This window comes from Channa argus, chromosome 10 (genome assembly GCF_033026475.1).
Source record: "Channa argus isolate prfri chromosome 10, Channa argus male v1.0, whole genome shotgun sequence".
Classification (NCBI taxonomy): domain Eukaryota; kingdom Metazoa; phylum Chordata; class Actinopteri; order Anabantiformes; family Channidae; genus Channa; species Channa argus.
The window spans coordinates 301,582-321,865 of NC_090206.1; the positions used below are offsets into that span (position 1 = coordinate 301,582).

A 20,284-nucleotide genomic window follows, 5' to 3' on the forward strand; every position below is an offset into this window, starting at 1 on the left:
TATAGAGGGAGCGAGAGAGAGAGATATAGAGAGAGATTTAGAGGGAGAGAGAGAGAAAAACAATGTACAAATGGAAATGAAAATGCTCAGTTGCTGAATTCAAGTGCATATTAGTTTCCATTGCAAAAGTAAATGAAACAATATAAACTAAATAAGACATTTTAAAAAATGTAAAAAAAAAAAAAAAAAAAAAAAAGTGTTAGAAAACAAAACTAAAATCAGGCAATAACCTGAATTTACATTACTGTTTGGGGAAAGGGTAGAACTCTGCAGTCACTGCCTCTTGCCATGGAGAACACAATTTTTCTGAACTGAAGTGCCAGGTATGGCCATGTAGCATCATGCCATTATGGCACATTGTACTATTTGTAGTATTCATATATTAAAATTGTTAATGACACATACCTGAAGCTCACTGCAGAGTGTGGTGGAGTATCAAGCATAGTTGCAGATTTATCAAAGTGGAGTTGCAGAGGAGCCAGGAGATGGAGTGCTAGGTGGAGACTACTTTATTGATTATTATTGAATCTCGTACCACCGCTAAGCTAAAAGTTCCACAATGTAAGTTTGTAGTCTGTGGTGCCAAACTGTGGGGGTGGGATCCTTATGTATCAATAGTAATCAGTAACACCACTACTATTGATATTGACAATCTCATATACCTGGAGTATCACTAATTTATCATTAATTTATATATTTATAAAATCTGTAATACTGGGACTGTGACTCATTTTGATTTTGCTTTAAAAGCTATTCACTGTGTATGAATAGTGTTTAGTGTTTTTCTGAGTTGGTATGAGAATTTATTGTCTGAGCACCTGCGAGCAGCAGTGATGATGAGATAGCCCAAGTCCACTTCCAGGGCATTCTTACAAGCTCCAAACACAATGGTGTGGAGGTTACGAAATCCTCCTGGACATGAAGACAAACAGCATTACACAAAGTAAACACAACCAGCAACAATACAATTTGTAGGCTTTTGCCCATTTTTCCACCAAGTTTAGTTTAGTTCATTAAACCTCACAATCTGATGGTATGCCACTGAATCACTGTGAAAAACTTAACTGGGACCAATATGTTAGTGAAGGTTCTCAGTCATCCAGATTTAATTATTCGAAGGTTGAATCACATCAACTGGACTTCTTTCTTCTTGGAGAAGAAAACTATTCAGGCTAGGTGAGAAACAAGACTTCTGGAGGACTACCCATCTTTCCCTTAGACTGAAGAAGCTGCTTGGATGAGTAGGGAAACGTAACTAACAAAGAAAAATGTCCAGTTGACATGATTCAACCTTCTGATTATTTTGGATCAGTTCTCAACCTCCAGTTGCAGGGTCTGTCATTCTCTTTCATAGCATTCTGTTCACGTCTCTCACTGGGGAACAACTTCAGCGTAACCTCAACAGAAGCTCCTAATGCAGCCTGCCACCTAGGATTGGCTGGCTCAAAGAATGTCATTGTCGAAGAGGGAAAAGACCCACTCTCTATTAAAAGGGGATGACACTACATCCAAAAACCTCTTCACACAATAAGTTCCAACATACCTTTCTCTCTCGATCTAAATGCCTGTTTAGGACCTAGCTTAACTGTCAAAAGACAAAAGCACAAACTTGTTCACCTGGCTTCTTTACCTGCATGTGCAGTGTCTTAAGAAATCTGCTTATACTAGTCCGCCCCTAAATAGTAGCTTGAGCCTAAGACTGTTGAAAATAGCAATGCATTTACAGTTACGCCAACAAAGTGGTAACACTCCCTGGTAGCACTATTGATTGGAGTAGCAATACCCCAGAAGTTTACCTACTCCCTGTGGTTAACGTTAAAGCATTAAAGAGTATTAATACTCACTTTGTGTCCTCCATCTGGATGTTAAAACACTCCCGGTCAGCCCTTGCCATTTTGTACCCACACCAGTTGCAATGGCTACCACTCATGTTCCCACTTAACAGGTGAGAAAACACAGGTGCAAGGCTGTACTTGTGGTAATAAAATTTCAAGCTGGGAAACCCACCTGTCGTGTGTGATGTACCTTGGACTGAAAAATGCCCAAGCCATCCTTGAGTTGTCGAAGAAGTGCTCACACTGTAGCTGGTTCCACCTCAAGGTGCTCCGTCTGGCTCGTCAGACGATTTTGTCCGGTGGTGAGCCACTGATGGCTTCAACAGCATCGGCTGATTAATTTCATCGAGACATCTCTGGCACTGAAGCTGGTCTGATTTGACCAGACCAACTTCATGTGTCTGACCACATGGCCAGGACTTAGATGGACCCAGCCGGTGTTCAAGTTTAACTGGTGATTCAGATTGTCTGGTAAAATTCACATGCATCTGACAGATTTGTAATAGGCATTTTTAGGACCCAGACAAAAAAGGAAATAAACATTCTGTCTTTAGAGCAAATTAATATCTCTGAAGGGTTTTAAATTAAACAACAAAAACGTCTATCGAAGCATTCACATTGGTTTAGCCAAACATATTACACTAGAAACCCTCTTCAATATGGAAATCAGAAAAATCAGGGATTCGGACCTTAAGATGTCATTGTTAAGAAACAGGACAGGTATTGTCAATGACTTTCAGATTACACCACAACATTAAAACAGCAAGTGCGAAAGGAGACCAAGTCTCCGTGTTACTCTTGTGAAATTTAAATCAGTGAACACCTATAATTATTCCTGATCTTCATAACTTTGTTACAGGTGTTGACAATACTTTGAATTGTGTAGGCCTATCTATTGTATTTATACCACATTACCCAGCACACAATTCATCACTTTCAAACAGTGTTTTTTAAAGTTTGGATTAAAACACTACATTAAAATTTAGTCATTTGACAGAGCATTTGTCCAAAATGATTTACAAACTTTCACACATTAAGGGCATCCTGGGGTTTAAAATCTTATTGAGGTACACTACGTCATGTGGGGAGGACCCAGGGTTTAAACCACTGATTCCGCAGGTAGTGGATGATGCTCTACCATCTGAGCCACTCTATCATTAAACATGTTTTATAACACATTGTTCGATTTAAGAGGGTCTACTACTAATTAATTTAAATTTTTTGACAGTAATGATTTCTAAATTTATTAATTAAGTCGTTTACATCACATTATTAGAATAGCGGTAGTATGCTGTATATTATTTAGACACTGATTTAAAAATCACTGTCAAAGGATAAGGACTGTCCAATCAATTGTTACAAAATATAAACAAAATAATTTTAAACAAAATTTTAAGTTATTTTCTGATCAGCATTTCTCAATATTCTAGTTTGTAATTATCTGACTACTGGTATAGCTGACTAAAAGCAACAAAGAGCACATACTACAGTAACTATTTAAATTTCAAAGTCAAATGCAAAAATGTTTAAATCAATAAGCTTCTAAAATGCAAAAAAACCCCACACCTGGTCCATTGTAACCAGTTCCATCAAAGCCAGGGTAAATATCTCATATGGCTTGAAAATTATGCAGCATTCTAGAACAGTACATGAAGGAAAGCAAATTTATGCAGATAAACCTTTATTTTGCCTTTCCTTTCCCATGAATTACCTTACAAAGCTTCTGTTTTTTCTTAAAGCCAGTAGAACAAGCTACAATTTTTACCAGTTCTAACATACAAGTACTGAAGACTATAAATTACACTACATGAATATATACATCTTATGATCGACGAGACAGACATATTTAGATATTTGTATAATTTACTCATGGGTTATGTTAAAAACAATTTCCCAACTGGTCAATAAATATATCCCACTTTACCTGGATTCATCCTGCATTCAGTCTCTATTCAGAAGATCTCGTAGCTGTGTGTGGTTGTATTTACATCATCCACTTCACCAAAATCACAAAGCAAAAGACCAGCTCTGGTTTGAAGACAAAGGTTTAATGCTCACTACTGCCAAAGTTACAGCATCCCACTTCAAAACTAATTGTAGTTTTCTACACAGGTTGTGTAGCAGACATGACAAAATGTCGTAATTTAAAGGAAACCTCGGGAAGTAAACAAATGCAGTGATTAAGAGGAAAGATGTTTACTTCTCTACCTCTACAGATGTATCAGAGATTATTTTGGGTCGATCACACAGCTTCGATCAGTCTTCACGCTGCGTTCAAGCACTATATAAACAGGATACACGTTACTGTGTTCCTTATTTGGCTGAAGCATTGTTGAATTGAATTGAAACCGGGGAAATGTGATACGAGACAAATTTAACATGGCAAGAACGATTGTTTATGTATGCAGAGGTTTGAGCAGGCATTGCCAAAGTCACCTGTTCTTCCCATTGCTATCTCTACCACAGCCTCTTACACGTTAATATCACAAAATAATCCAACACCAGTTAAACTGGAACACCAGCACGGCAGAGTATCTGTTCCATAAGGCGAATTTAAAAAAAAAAAACATTCCAATTTCAGGTTTGATCTCCTCATGTCTTAAGAGGAAGATGATGATGACTCCTCACTGATGATGATGACTCCTGGCCCAGGCAAGAGACGAAGATGTGTCCTCCCCCCATAGTGGTTTTGCAGGAGGCGCGCAATGCTTATGCTGCAAAGCCTAATAGCCAGAGGCCAGACTTTTAATTCGAGGTAACTTGGTCTCGCTTTGCTGGAAGTGCTGAAAGTGAATACAACAGGGAAACAACTCCTGGCAACTCTCCCAAAGTGATTGGAACAACAATCCATACAGAGAGAAGCATCATATGGCATGTAATCTCCATGCTCGATTGTGAGGAAACTGAGAAACACAGTCTAGACATTACACAACTAGAATCTGCATTGGCAATTCATCTCCACCCAAAAACTTCCCTGTCATCAATAAGACCCACCCTCCCATCCAGGGAAGATCGTTTCAAGTTTAGCCAAATGGAGTAGTCATACAAAATGGCTGTTGTCATCCCCGGCATTTATAGCCCCTTCTCTCTCTCTCTCAATAGTATACCAAGTAAATGAGAAGCAGTGTAAAGCACTTGGGTACCAATTAGCTAGAAAAGCACTAAATAAGTGCAGACTATCTACCATTTTACTGCTTACTCTCAATTCAGCTAAATGAGGGCTGAGATTCATGCCCAAAACTAAAGGCTGTGGGGAAAGTGACCAGGTATTTCTATCATGGGCAAAGAACCACTTGGATATTGCATTTCAAAAGAGGGTTTTCTTGTTGGGGCTGTTGCCTTCAACATAGCTCTAAGGGTATACAGCTACCGGTGGGACTGCAGGCACACTCTATAAACACTGCATACCTTTGACAGGTTTTGCCAGCTCAATCATACAGCTTCCCTACTAGTTCATTCAGTGCTTAGTTTGGGTACATCTCAGTATTCCTCTTGTAACATCTGCCAGCTATATAGGGGTGACTATCTTTCAAAAGGGAGGCATCAAACAAATGCTATGAAAGAGAACTTTGGAGTAGTGAGGAAGAGACAGGTGTTTAGAATGACAGTCCGGTGTCAACCCCTATTAAAGGGGGAGGGTCTTTGCTCCCAGTGACTTGGGCCAACTGCCAAGCAGCTCAATCATTAGTGTTTGATTGATTGTGAGTGTGAATAGGTTAATGTTAAACAGTGTAAATTACTTTGGGTATCACTTAGTTAGAAAGGCGCTATATACAGTCACATGCAAAAGTTGGCACCCGTTTATTTTGAAATGGCAAAAACAACATAATATTCAACATAATATTTAATGCACCATTAGCTATTAAACATGTTTCTTCATCCAAAATGAAAGTAAATTTAATCAGTATCTTAAGAGAAATGCAGACGTTTACAAAAAATATATTAAACCTTTTTGACATTTTAAAATATGGGGGTAACTTTTGCACATAACTGTAGATGTAGACTATTTAACATTCAAAACCAACACTGTTTCCTCACCTGACCTCCAGCTGTCCTCCACCACATGCTGGATCAGCCCTCCAAGGAAGGGAACTCTCACTAGTTCCAGCTGCTCCAGGTTCCGGGCCGATGCTAAACCAGTAACTAAGGGAACGTACTTGAGGGAATTGGTTGGCCCTGCACAGTTACGCATAACAAAGGTTCTCAGGCTTACACACAAAAAGTCCTTAAACGGCTGTGGTTTGGTGAGACGGACCCACTTCAGGTAAAGATGGCGCAGCATGGATACACAAGGTATCTCTGGGACATTCACACCTATAACACACATAAACCGTGTAAAATACAGCCAAAAAACTGAGGTCTTAACTCCAGCATTCACATAGCAATGCACCACATTGGACATCTGTCAAAGCAGGGGCACTGTTCAAGTCAGGTGATTAAGCATAAAGAAGGCAATACCAGAACTGGAGCTCACACCACATTTAGTATCTCACAATTTACTCTTACTTCAAGCTGTAGAGTTGAGAGCAGGAATTTTTAGTTTGCTGTGATGTCCTACTCACCCACTAGATGTAAGGTCTGGATCTTTGCAGTTATGGGGATGGTCAATTTGTTCTCAGCAGGAATAGGAAAAGCACCATTACGGTTGCGAAACTTCCCCAAAATGTGAACCTGAGGCATGTAGTTCCATATGGCTTCCACCAATTCCAGATGGGATGTCTCCACACCCTGACATTAGGTCATAAAATATAAATACAAAAACAAAGAAACAAAATCTATGTGATTAAGTTTAGCTATGCTGTTTATATGTGTCATTAAATAAAAAGGAACAACTAACTCAAATTGACCTACAAGGTTTCTGTCACTGCAAGTACTGTTTACAGAACTTATTTCAAAGTATTACTAAACTCTATTGATTTCTTTCCTCTTTGACCAACATAGACTAGGTCTGTGTATGTGCTTTTTGATAGGCAGGAGACATCACTACATAACGATACACTGCCACTTTCTCAACCCTCCTATATTTATCCGGGCTTGGGACCGGCACCAAGGTTGCCCTTGGTGGCTGGGCGAAGCCACACCTGGTGAGCACACCACTGGTCAAATGAATTTATGAGGCCTGTAATGGTAAATGGTAAATGGTCTGCACTTATATAGCGCTTTTCTACCTATTGGCACTCAAAGCACTTTACACTGCTTCTTATTCACCCATTCACACTCACAATCACACACACATTCATACACCGATCGGGGAGCTGCTATGCAGCTGGCCAACACTCACCAGGTTCAGTGTCTTGCTCAAGGACACTTTGACATGTGACTGGAGGAGCCAGGGATTGAACTAACAACTGTGAGATTGGTGGACAACCGCTCAACCTTCCTGCACCACAGTCGGCCCTAATGATTATGTACAATGCCACTGAATGTACAGTAGTGGTGGGAATTATTGGCAAATTTACAATTTTATTTAATTCCATTGCTTTGTGTCCCAATTTAATTAATTACACTGCTGCAGTGTTAAGAGTCATTTTTTAAACAAAAAACACCGAGGCAGGTATTTTATAAAAGGTTAGATTAATTGCTCCACTAGATGTGCCTGAAGTTGATTAAAAAAGTTTTTTGGGTCTGCTTTGCTAATGTTAGTCTGAGAGAGAGGATTTACAATGTCCTTCACCATCATCTTAACAAAATGCACTAAAATGTTTGCTCTGAAGGTGGAGATGAACTACAAGCTAAAACACACCCTCGTACACCGCATCCTGTCTGTAATGTAACAGGTCACTGTGGATGGTTTACATCTATCAAAAATAAATATTTGCAATATTTGGGAATAATTCAGAATCGGAGAAGGCATGAAATGCAATTTTTATGTGAATCCACTTTTTTTTTTTTTTTTTTAACCCAGCCCAAATGTAAAATGTCAGTATTAGCTTTAGCTTTTAGCTAGCTAACTAGCATTAACTGTGCTGGCAGCAATCACATTGCAGTTGCTTTCCAAAACTAATAAATTACCTTTACAACAAAAGCTTTAGCTGGTCAGTCACAATAAGCATTTTTTCAATTTAAAAACATTCCAGGCTGTATCCCACCACAATATTTTGACTGTATTTTAACTATTTATAAATAAAAGGGAGTGCTGGTGACCCAAAGGTGGGAGCCAAAGTTACTTTTCCAAAACATATCAGACCCATTAAAATGGTTACTAAAGTTGTCTCAGATGTGAGCTTCTGTATTAAGCTAGAAATAAGCAAAAGATTCAATGTCAAAAAATATTTTTTGTTGATTGAGAAGGTAGAAGGTCTTTCAGAGGAGGGAGATTGAAGAATTGTCTTTGTGTTTATCAACACACATTTCACTTCTGTTTTTACCAGCTGTACTCGTAATAAAACGTTTTCATGCCCCAGAGCGAGTTCTTTTGCCATAGACCTTAGTTCCTAGGGCTTCGTGAGTTGAAGTACAGTGGTACTTCAACTTTAGCAAAGTAAATTTTTTATTTTTATGTTCCTTCGGCTTATCCCGCGAGTTCAAGGTCTCCACAGCTTTTCATTGTCTGCATATTGATTTGGCACAGTTTTTACGCCGGATGCCCTTCCTGACACAACCCTCCCCAATTTCTACCAGACTTGGACCGGCAACACTGGGGATGGGAATGCGCTATCGGGGGTTCAGTGTCTTGCCCGACACTTCGACATATAGCCAGGACCGGGGATCGAACCACTGAACCACGTGGTCCGTGGACGACGGACTTTACCAACTGAGCTACATCCGCTAGTAATGTTTCTCTCTAACTCTAATTTTAAAACCTTATAACATGTACATTATTATTGTTATCCTTATGAATAGCAATAATCTTATCACTACAATAAAAATCTTTATAAACTATGGAGAAAAAAATTGTCGTTATATTTAGGAAAATCTGTTTACCCAAACAAAAAAATGTGATTGGGAATTGATCATTAAAGATTCAAAGTTGTATTTTTTAAACCAGAAATGGCATTGGTTAGTGCTAAACAACTTGTGAAGATAATTGGCCACATTCCTAAAATATAAATTTGACTGACAGCTGCAGCTCATGTCAAGTTTTGGAAGACCACAATGATTTTTCAGAAAGTTGATGTAAGTTACTAATTATTAATATGACGGTACAGGGTGTAAATTTAATCTGTAGTGTGGATCCACTTTAAAAAAAATAAAATAAATAAAAGTCAAACGAGAGACTTTGGACAATGTGCGAAACAGTCATTTATTTTTTAGTCAGTTATTTTTTACTTGCAGGCAACTGCATGCATTATTCCACTCAACTAATCAGAGTTTACTTAGCAAGCAGGGTAACACTAATATTAAGCCCTGCAGTGCATTGGAGGGGAGCAGGAGGGATAACCACAAACACTCACATGTTGATACATTGACAATACTAATGACAAGAAGATGGCACTGTAAGTGAGTAAAAGGGGGCAGGGCTATTTTAACACTGTGGCAATGTGTGTGTGTGGGTCTTTCAGTAAGATTTAAATTAAAAATATATATTCAGTCTCAAAATGTATTGATAAATTCTTATTTAACGTACTCACCAGCAGATTGGGACAGGCTTGTAGTGCCTCTAAGACTCCAGGTATACTGAAAGCCTCATAGCCTCGGACCCGTCTTCTCTCCAGATATCGAGGGTGGAGGCCATATAGCTGCTCCAAATCTGGCATCTTCTTTAAAAGGAGAAGAAAGCTGTTGTCTGTAAAACCTAAACCAGAAGACACAATTATCGTGATCAAACTCAGCTCAAACCAGCTCGATCAAAACAGCTCACCGTTTTCAGCATACACCTTTTCCCATTTATGCTGTCAAATACACTAACTGGCCACTTCATTAGGTACTGTCCACATGGCTTTAGAAGTTTATAACTTCTCAGTTTTAAGTTAAAACTGACAGAAAGGCAATAATTGTACTATAATTGAGGTCATAGTGGGGGGTCGAATCGTAACGAATTGCATTGCTTTGAGAGGAGGTGCGTATGTTTTGGCTTCCTTACCCATTTTAAATAGGATGCTTATGGTTTGTGATACTCATGCCCAAGTCTTCTGCTTTCTCTTCCTCTGATGCAAGGACAGAACATGCATGCTAAAGGCAGGTCGGCTGTTAACTTTCCAGTAACACACTGGCTGCAGCACAGTAGTTTTAAATCAAATCAAAAACTATTCAGTAAAGGTCAGTGTGGTCCTCCACAGCCTGGACATGTGCACTCATTGACTCAGGTGCGCAGTGCCAGTTTCTAATAATTTCACAAAGTCTGAACATATATAACAGACTAAATGTCTATACAACTCTAAACATAAGACACATGCAGATGTAGCTTCGTTAACCATAACATCATTAGACTAAACAATCTCACAGACAAAAACAGTGGGATGACACCACCATCAGTATTTTGCTTTCATCATCTCTGTTAAACCCTATAATAATCTGGTGGTTAATGTGAACCGTTCAGGCCACCTCATTTTTATATCAAAGTACAACTCAAATCAGTGCATCATAGAAGTTGCTTTACACTTTTCTTTTCTTCACTTTTCTCTGTAGATCAGCAGAGTTAAAAATCTGTGAACCAGGCTTCCAAATAAGGTGAGGAGAAATTAGATTGGTTTTCTACTGCCTGGTTACCCAGATTTCCAATAACACAATTTCTTATTCCACAGTGTCAGATGATGCTTCCTAAGGTGTCAAATTGTGCTGCTTTATACGCCCTTTGGCCTGAATGTGTTCTTAGTTACTGTTTAGGAATACTATGCTTTTACTGCGGGCTATTACCTGAAGGCATATACTCCCACCAGCGACCTGCACATAGATCCACTACTTTGACCACTCGCAGGTACAGAGTCACGGCTTCTCGAAGCTTTCTAGACAGACACTCCATGCACATGATGTCCTTCATGGGAAGATACCTAAAAAGCAAAAACATTAATAAATTTAACATTTAAAACCCTTTGCAGCTTAAACATGTCATATAACGGTATATACAGTACGCTGTCCGATTGAGTACATTAACAGTCAAGTTTTATAAATTGGTTTATATTAAATTAGACCATTGTAGCAATTTTACTAATTAATATGAAGGGCTGATAGAGTAATACTGGACTTAATAAATGCTCTCCTTGCAGAAAAGTCTGCTGATATAGCAATTCTTTTAAAAGTGTTTAACAATGTAACACATACACCTATTCGCTGCACACACACACACACATCAGACAATTAAAATAAAGTTCACATACTTGCATCCACATGGTGCTGATATCTTACTGTGCATTATTTTCACATTTGTATGCCCATTTATACGCACATAACTGTCATAGCAATATTGGACTTTTTATTTGTTTGAACATTTCTTTTACAGAAACCCAATTATACAACTTACACCTTTAAAAAAGGGAATCTTAAGGATCTGTGCATTATGCTGAAGAATTCTTAAGTAATAATCCTTCTACATTATTCTATCAAATCTGTGCAATGCACAAGGTCTAATGGCAGCAAAACATTATACTTTAGAAAATGGTTACTTGAATTCATGTGTAATTGTTGAATTAGATGATTTTGGAATCTGCAGTTGTATAGAAAGAGACAATCTTGCATAATTCTACCATCTTCCTTCTCAGATTTGCACTTAGGTCCTTGGACTGTCCCACTGTCCAAACTTTTTACCTTAGGTTCACAACTGTGTATTATGTACTGTTAAATGCCACCTATAAACAGAACATATAAATTACAACAGAAATGTGTAGGGTCAGGCAACATACCTAAATATATGGCAAAGGACTTCATGGGACAGCTCGTTGATGTAGTCTTTAGGCTCACTGGGTCTTGAGACCAGTTCCCCTCCTTTGCTGCCCCCTACAGGCTGCAATTTAGAGGCCTTTCTTCTTGGACCCATCACGTTCATGCCAGTACTTAGGCTTTGCCGCACATGTTTCCTCTGTTTTGCAGCATGGAACCTCTATTTCCAAAGCATAAAACTCGGTTCTAGGCACATCACAAAGGAAGACAAAATAATAGCAAATAGCGAAGATAATACAGTGAGGTAGGATCTCATTTGCCATATTCCATATGTCCTCATTCTTGAGTTATAAGGAAACGGATTGGGTCTGCTAATATGAACAATGTCTCCAACGACTTATTTCTGTCAGGAGGATTGAGGATGTTGCCTTGTGGAGGCATGATAATTCTTTAGGTTGTAGAATTATGATGTGTTTTAGCAAATGAACCAAAAAACCCTACGATGTTTATTTTTAATAAATCTGACTGCATATAAAGCAGTAACGGTACTCTAACATGCAAGTCTTGCTAACTAAATATAAAGCAGCAACAGTGTAGCACATTAACATGACACCAACCCTATGAAAAATAGATGTAGCCTCACTTAAGGGTGAGTTGCCTAAAGGATGTGAATCTTTATACAACCACTTATTTTCAGCTTCATATTTTTGTTCAATTAAATCTGTTTTCACTCTAAAATGGGAATTTTTGTCAACAAAAGGAAAGGCGCATAAACTTTTTAAGTTGTTTTGAGGGCATTTTTTAAAAACCATGTCAGTAGGCAATAGCATAGATTATTTGTCATGCAGTTATTTATTTAAATGTTGCACTGAATAATCAACACATAACTTGCTTCTTCTCTCTACTTTGAACATTACATCCTTTGTTCGTTTGTCTTACTTTCTGGGAGACTGGGAACCTCAAAACAAAGATTGGTATTTTCTTCTTTAACTATGATAGGACACTCTATGGATCGACTTTCCACACACTCAATCTTAACGCTGCGTTGAAGCACTGTGGCAACACTATACACGAAACTTGCTTCATTTGGCTGAATCGTTGTTAAATCCAAATGAAATCTGGGAAATGTGATCTAAGGCATTTAAGACTCATAGTAAGAACGATCTTTGAGTCTGCTGAGTTTTAAGCAGTCGTCGCTAGCAGTAACCTGTATTTTCCACTGCTATAACACCAATCCAGAACAACTCGTGAACCTCCTTGGTGGGTACGACCATCCCTACCAATTTATGCTTTGGTTTAAGTGCGTGCAGTTGACGTCTAAATGAAAACAGCTTGTCGGCCTGTCCCTTCAGGGTTCGCCACAGCAGAACGTCTTCCGTGCGTGGATTTGGCATGAGTTTTTACGCCGGATGCCCTTTCTGTCGCAACTGCCCATTTCATCCGGTCTCGGGACCGGCACCGAGGTGGCCCCTTTGTGCCTGGGCGGGGCCACACCTGGTGGGGTGTGTGATTCACAACCCAATGCTCTGAACACTGAGCCACCAGGCCCCCGACGTCTTAAAGAAAACAATGGCCCATAAATACAGTGGCGGTCAGCAGCGTTACTCGAGTTTTGGCAACATGAGTTACACATATTTACTGACTAGTTACAGTTAAACGCTCATTTGTTACGTGGAAATTCAGGTAGAAATTCATAGACTGTAAATATGCCATATAAAGTTCAACTCAACAACAGCTGTCGTACTCATTCAACTTTAAAGCAGTATGGTTCAACCTGCTCTTTGTCAAAGCTAGCTCGGTTTGTTTGCATAGCGTCAGCTAACACTGTGGTCATAGACAAAACTACACAACAGAAAACCACGCTAAGTGAAACTGGCCGCCTTTAGCAAAGACAGTTGTGCTTACATACCGGCATGTTTCTGTCACAGGGGTTGTGATCGCGTCGCTTCCATCCTATTTATAACTTACATCAGTATTGCCGTTACAGAAATACGTATATCAACAGAAGCTTCTATTTCAACCTCCTCCTCCTGGTGGTTCTTCTTCTTTTTCCCCTTCCTCCTCTTCTTTTTGAATTTTATCGCGTCTGCCGTGCAACATATTGAAGCATTACTGCCATCAACTGGTATGGAATGTGGAAAGTGACTGACTAACTCAAGAGTGACTTATATTATTATCAGGTTCGCTTTGCTAAGAGATCAAAAAAAAAAAAAAAAAAAAACATCTATCTCCAGATCTTAGTTGTAAAATATTTTGTAAAACATAATGTCTGCAAGATTTTGTATCAGTTCTCTTCTTTCATCACCATATTTTTGTACAGTGCAACATAACATCCTCCAGATTTAACACATGACCCCAAAATTCACATCTTCAAGTCCCGTGTTTTCTCACCCCTTTTTGGGTTTTTAACTGCGGGTGGGAAATCAGCTTATAGGTGCATTACAGCAACCTTCTAGAGTGTGGATCAAAACATTAGGAGAAAAAAGCTCATTTAAAAAAAACCATAATCATCCCTTCTTTTTCCTGCTCTTTTTATTGTTGACAGAAATGTGGGCATATTATTGCCCCAATGTTTATTATTAATAATAATAATAGAAGGTTGGGGGGTGACCCCCCCGTGGCCTTTCTGTGAGGAGTTTGAGTGTCCTCCCAGTGCTTGTGTGTTGGTTTCCTTCGGGTACTTCGGTTTCCTCCCACAGTCCAAAACATGCATGTTAGGTTAATTGGTGAATCTAAAATTTCCCAAAAGTGGGAATATGAGTCCCAATGGTTGTCTGTCTGTGTATGTCACTCTGTGTTGTCCCTGAGACAGACTGGCGCCCTGTCCAGGGTGTGCCCCGCCTCTCGCTCTAGGACAGTTGGGATAGTTCTCCAGGACCCAAATATGATAAGCGCTTACAGATAATGGATGGATAATAAGAAGAATACTTATTTTATTTTCCAGAGTTTTCTGCTAATATACTGATCCCCACGGTCCAGTAGGTGGCCTATAAGCTGGTTTTCCACCTAAAGAAGAAGAAGAAGAACAAGAAGCAGAACTCAGTGACTACTTCCAAACTGAGGAGGGCAGTAAAGCACCAAAGCTGCGTTTATGTCTGTCAAATCGAAGAAGTAGGTCTTTCTGAACGTGTCGGTAGCAGTGTTGCAGAATGTTTGGAAAACTTTTTGTTCTTCTGTTTTTCCTCTTTTTTCTCTACTATGGCCCCATTGATGCTCAGAAGAAAAAAGAGGTGATTTATCATTAATGACATATAGTGGACAAAGTTAATAAACTTTGGCTCAGATGTTTGTGAGGTTTTGAAAGTTATCTTTCTTCCGTGACAGTCTGAGTAGCTAAGCTAACAGTAACCAGAAACGAGCTAACCCGTTCTGTACAGCGGGAAGTAGTAAAATAAGTAATTTTACAATGATGACATTTACTTGATCTTTAATCATAGACGATGATAACACATTTAAGGTCATAGTGCTGTAAACCTGCAAAAATTAAATTGTGTCAGGTCCAGTTAGTGGACATTGTTTAAGTTAAAGAGATGTTCACCGCTCAGCTCAAGTTAACAACGTTGACGTTAGCTAACTAACACAACAGTAACGGAGTCAGAACTTAACCATTTTAACAGATGCCTCATAAGCTCTGCCTGTTCAATCTGAATTTACCGTGTCGACACGCTTCCAGTGCGCAGTGACTCGAGTGAATCTCCTCTTAACCGCCTCTACAAGTAGTATCAGAGATTAGCTATTTCACGCCGGCTTTGAGACGACCCCTGTCTTAATGATCCAAGTGGGGTTTGGTGGGGAAGGAGTGTGAGGTTCTGGTCACATTTTAGTAATATTCTTGTTTTTATCGTGAGACTAGCTTAGTTAACCGCACCAGGCTTTATTTGGCTTTTTATTCAAAGTTTCTTATTCAAATTTTTCGGTCCACCTTAAAAGCCGCTTTGCTCCAGTAGAGGGCATTAAACAGTCATTTTAGAAGAGAATAAACTGGAAAAAGTGTCAATTATGTCACAAATAAATACCGATAGCAGTAATGTTGACAGACTTATACCATCCATTTTACCGTCTTGCTTGTTTATACTATATTGTATATAGTTCTATTTATATACAGTTATTTTACACATTTATTTGCAGTTGTTTTGCACTAACGAGCCGATTTAAATGTTCCCATACTTCACCATTTTTATTTGCACGGATGTTTGTCCATTTCATCCCTTTTAAATGTGATGGTGTACAGATGTGTGTAGTCTCTTGTTCCTACTTTGTGCTTTAATTAGCTCCCTGAGGACAATTAAAGTGTTTTTAAAGTTGATAATTCACTGACAACCCTCAGACTCAACAATGGTGAAATACTGCATCGTTGGCCTATCATGGTCAAACTAGCTGGATCTGAAATTATTGTCTGCCCTTAAACTAATGCTTTGGTTTAAGCACGTGCAGTTGACGTCTAAATGAAAACAGCTTGTCGGCTTGTCCCTTCAGGGGTTGCCACAGCAGAACGTCTTCCGTGCGTGGATTTGGCATGAGTTTTTACGCCGGATGCCCTTCCTGCCGCAACCCTCCCATTTTATCCGGACTCGGATTTGGCGAGTTTAAGGAACAGTTTGTGAATTTACATGTTTTTGACTACCACAGACATGGTCTCAGAACCTAAATAAATCTTCTCTTTCTCATTCTTTTTTCTCTTTATCTGTATACCCTACATATGTAGTGAGCTCCTGTTTCTTTTCTCTGTACTCATGTAGTACTGAGGAAAACAATGTCCAGACTGCCTTCCTCTGACTTGTCTCAGTCTAGGGTTTTTGAGTCTGAATTGACGTGTATGTTTTCTGCAGAACTACTGCAATCAGTAGTTTGTGAATAGAGACAGTTTTTATTGGAGAATTTTGATCAGTTTTTCACTGCAGAATTGCTATTTTTATTCTGCCACCCGGTCTTCGCTTAAAAACAGAGCATTGTTTGTTCCAGGGATCAGCTGTTAAGACTGAAGCTGGCTGGGTTGGTTAAGGAGTTGAAGGATCTTCCAGGTGAACTCTGGAGAAAAACACATTGGGGACACGGATGGAAAGGATTTCTATGGCAGATGAAAAGAGCAAAAACAGAGGCTTTTGGAAAGGAAGGAATAAAACCGGTCTCTCCCCTCTTTTATCATGGGCAATGTGAAATCACTAGGGAAAAAGATGGATGAGCTAATTGCATTAGTCCGGAGTCAGAGGGAATACCAGGAGTGTAGTTTGATGGATTTTTTTTTTCCAGAGTCATGGCTACACACTACTCTTCCTGACCACAGTATCTCCATTGAGGGACGTCAGAGTGTTCGGGCGGACAGAGACTGCACTATGAGCATTAAGCGCAAAGGAGGGGGTCTTGCTGTTTGTGTTACAGCAGATGGTGCAACTCTGGTCACATTACAATCAAGGGCCATGTATGTAGCACATTAAACTGTTAGCTGTTGGTTTCAGACCTTATATTTACCCTGAGTTCTCACATGCTGATGCAGTTGCTGTTTACAGTCCTCCAGCTGCTAACCCGATGTTGGCATTTGACGTCATCAACACTACAATGGTTAGTCTGCAGACTAAACATCCGAATTATCTCATATTCGTGTGACTTTAATCATGTCTCCATGGAGAAAACTCCCCAAATTCTCCCAGCATGTGACCAAAGAGTAGAGGACCCTGGACTTACTGTAGCTAATGTGGAGGATGCATAATGCTCTACCCCTCTCCCCTCTCTGGGCAGATCTGATCAGAACTTTGTTTTTGTAAAAGGCCTGATCAGTGGACAGTTATGTGGCATTGCAGGTTGGAGAGGACAGGAGATGGGTTCACAGTGTGCATAACAGACTACATCAATTTCTGTCTAAACAGCATTGTCCAGTGCGCCAAACAATAAGCCATGGGTAACAAAAGAGATCAAAGGGATTCTGAGGGGGCAATAAAGAGGAGCTGAGGGCTACTCAGAAGGACTTGAAGGTGAAGATCCGTGAGACACCTAATCATGTTTCTTTCACCATGTCTTCAGCATGAGCCTGAGTCTTGAGAGTTCCGGAGCTTTAGAAGATGTCGTGCCTTGGGCCTGTGCCGAAGACGCCACACCTCAAGGGTGCCTCGGACTACCTACTGATGGCGCTTATGTCACACATTATGAAGACTCTTGAGACATTTATCCTGGAGCAACTCTGGCCCATAGTTAGGTCCCACCTGGACTCTCTTCTATTTGAATACCAGCCCCAGCTATGAGTTAAGGATATGCCCATTTGGACAAGCCTGAAAGCACTGTAAGGGTCATGTTTTTTAACTTCTCTAGTGCTTTCAACACCATCAGGCTAGTTCTTTTCAGTGAGAAAGTCACTGCGATGCCAGTAGATACTTTTTGTCCTGGATTGCTGACTATCTGACCAGCAGACCACAGTATGTATATCTGCAGCACAGCGTGGCAGACACAGAGTGAGTAACACTGGGGTCCTTCAAGGGACAGGCCTCTCTCCTTTACTCTTCACCCTTTATACCATGGACTTCAGCTACAGGACAGAGTCATGCCATCTTCAGGACGTATCAGTAAGGGTAAGAAGTCTGAATGCAGGGCTGTGGTTGATAGCTGTAGATGGGTCTGCTCGCACCATGTGACAAAGTTAAGTGTGGCAAAGAGAAAGTAACTGGATTTGGATCTGATGAGGGCTAAAGCACTATTGGCTCCAGTTTCTATTCAGGATCACATTGTGGAAGTTGTTGAGGATTATAAATACCTGGGAGTGTTTATAGACAATAAACTGGACTGGCCTAAGAACATTGAAGCCCTCTGTAAGAAGGACCAGAGGCTCTATGTCTTAAGGAAGCTCAGCTCCTTTAACATCTGTGAAACTATGCTGATACTATCCTCCATAACAGTGGGGTTTGCTGCAGCAAGGGACAAGGCCAAAATGCAGCGCATCATCCACTCAGCTGAGAAGGTAATAACCTGGCTGCAGCCTCCCATGTCTCCATGAGCTGTACATCTCCAGGCCCGAAAAAGGGCAGCCAGGATTGCAGCTGACCCCACTCGTCCCGGAAACAAACTGTTTCAGGCCCTCCCCGCTCTGGTCTATCAATACCAGGACCTTACGTCACAAGAACAGCTTCCCCACTGCAGTCTGTCTGTTGCACAGCGCCCAAATCCCTCCCCCCCCTGGCAATAAACAGTTTTCTGATTCTGAAGATGTTTTATGAGTCTGTGGTTGCCAGTGGGATTCTATTTCCTCTGTGACATGCTGGTGATGCATTGGAGCACAAGATTTGTACTACCAAAGTACAATACTTAATACTGAATATCATCAAACTTTATGACTTCCATTTGAGATCAGATACACTGATTCGAATTCTAACTTTATAGTTCCTTTATTCTATTTGTAAATGTATATATGTATACAATTTCATACCCTGGCATGGAATATCTGGGACGAAAGCAATTTCCCCTCTGAGATTAATAAAGTATTTCTGATTCTGACTATGAAGCAAACTACTTTAATATGAATAACCATCTAAAACAGATGCATTTGACATGTTTCAGTTTGATGTAAATGTTTGCATGGCTATTTTTTATGAATAACGGTAAACAAAGATTTATTCTTATCGACATTTGCACACTCAAGCAAGGAAAAACGTTATCTAATTAGACGATTACTTTTTAATTTATCAACGGAGGAAGATTCAAATAAAACAGTGATATTAACAAAAATGTGAGACATTCCACCCCATACTTAAACTATGTTTGCATAACGTTTACAGTGATTTGTAATAATAGATGTGCTGACAAGGTTTTTTTTGGTTTTTTTTGTAAATTATTTGTATTTTTGTAATGTAATTTTTATTTATTTTACAGTTTGAAATAAGTATGTGCTATGAGATATTTTGCCACTTGGGGTGAAAAATAGGCAAAACCTGTTACCGTGGAACTCTAAAGCCAGTTGGTTTTTGATAAATAAATTGAAATGTTTGACCTTACAAAGATCTACATTAGTCTAAAATATCACACTTACATAAATGTCTAGTTTGAGTTAATCGGTTTCTGTGTCCAGTACTAACAGTGCTCTTCCGTTCATTGTAGACCTTGCTGTCAGAAAAGGTAACTCAGATGATGGAGTGGGCCTCCAAGCGTTCGGTCATCAGGATGAATGGAGATAAGTTTCGGCGCTTTGTCAAAGCTCCTCCAAGAAACTACTCAATGATCGTCATGTTTACGGCTCTGCAGCCACAGAGACAATGTGGGGTCTGCAGGTAAGAAGTATGGCATGGTTTTGGTACTGTTCCTTATATTTAAACTAATAAATTAAAATTTATTTTTATATTTCAGACAAGCTGATGAGGAGTTCCAGGTGCTGGCTAATTCCTGGCGTTATTCCTCTGCCTTTACTAATAAAGTCTTCTTTGCATCTGTTGATTTTGATGAAGGATCAGATGTCTTTCAGATGGTGAGATGAATACTTGTTTTAGAGTTATGCCTTATGTTTTTTCTGTCAGAAAACTATTGGTGACCTAAATGGATCCAAGCTCAAATAAGTAAAACTAGATGTTCTTATCCTGGGTAAGTTATCTGGTTATGTTGGTTCTGGAAGAAAATTTGAAAAGCTGGATTTATCAGCTGGTTTCCCATTACCTATATTCAAATTTCAAATGGAGAGAGAGGGAGGGCTAGATAAAAAGAACAACAGCATGTTTTCA

At 39.6% G+C, this 20,284-nt stretch overlaps 2 protein-coding genes across 5 annotated transcripts in view; one reads left to right on the forward strand and one right to left on the reverse strand.

Moving 5' to 3' along the window:
• The window catches only part of fbxo38 (F-box protein 38), a 36,837-nt gene extending 23,183 nt beyond the window's left edge, over nt 1-13,654 (reverse strand). For all 3 annotated transcript variants that reach the window (XR_010915339.1, XM_067518018.1, XM_067518019.1), the window contains exons 1-7: nt 13,501-13,654; nt 11,615-11,837; nt 10,632-10,765; nt 9,407-9,570; nt 6,398-6,563; nt 5,874-6,149; nt 819-912 (exon numbers count right to left, since the gene is read on the reverse strand). Coding sequence is in view for 2 of the 3 variants with exons in the window: in XM_067518018.1 (XP_067374119.1) it covers nt 819-912; nt 5,874-6,149; nt 6,398-6,563; nt 9,407-9,570; nt 10,632-10,765; nt 11,615-11,757 (977 nt within the window). In the remaining variant the exon portion in view is untranslated. The remainder of the gene's footprint in view (nt 1-818; nt 913-5,873; nt 6,150-6,397; nt 6,564-9,406; nt 9,571-10,631; nt 10,766-11,614; nt 11,838-13,500) is intronic.
• A 1,007-nt stretch (nt 13,655-14,661) lies between these two features.
• Nucleotides 14,662-20,284, forward strand: part of LOC137134121 (magnesium transporter protein 1-like) — a 195,414-nt gene continuing 189,791 nt past the window's right edge. For both annotated transcript variants that reach the window (XM_067518620.1, XM_067518619.1), the window contains exons 1-3: nt 14,662-14,821; nt 19,671-19,840; nt 19,917-20,034. In XM_067518620.1, the coding sequence (XP_067374721.1) occupies nt 14,741-14,821; nt 19,671-19,840; nt 19,917-20,034 (369 nt within the window). In that variant the 5' untranslated portion in view covers nt 14,662-14,740. The remainder of the gene's footprint in view (nt 14,822-19,670; nt 19,841-19,916; nt 20,035-20,284) is intronic.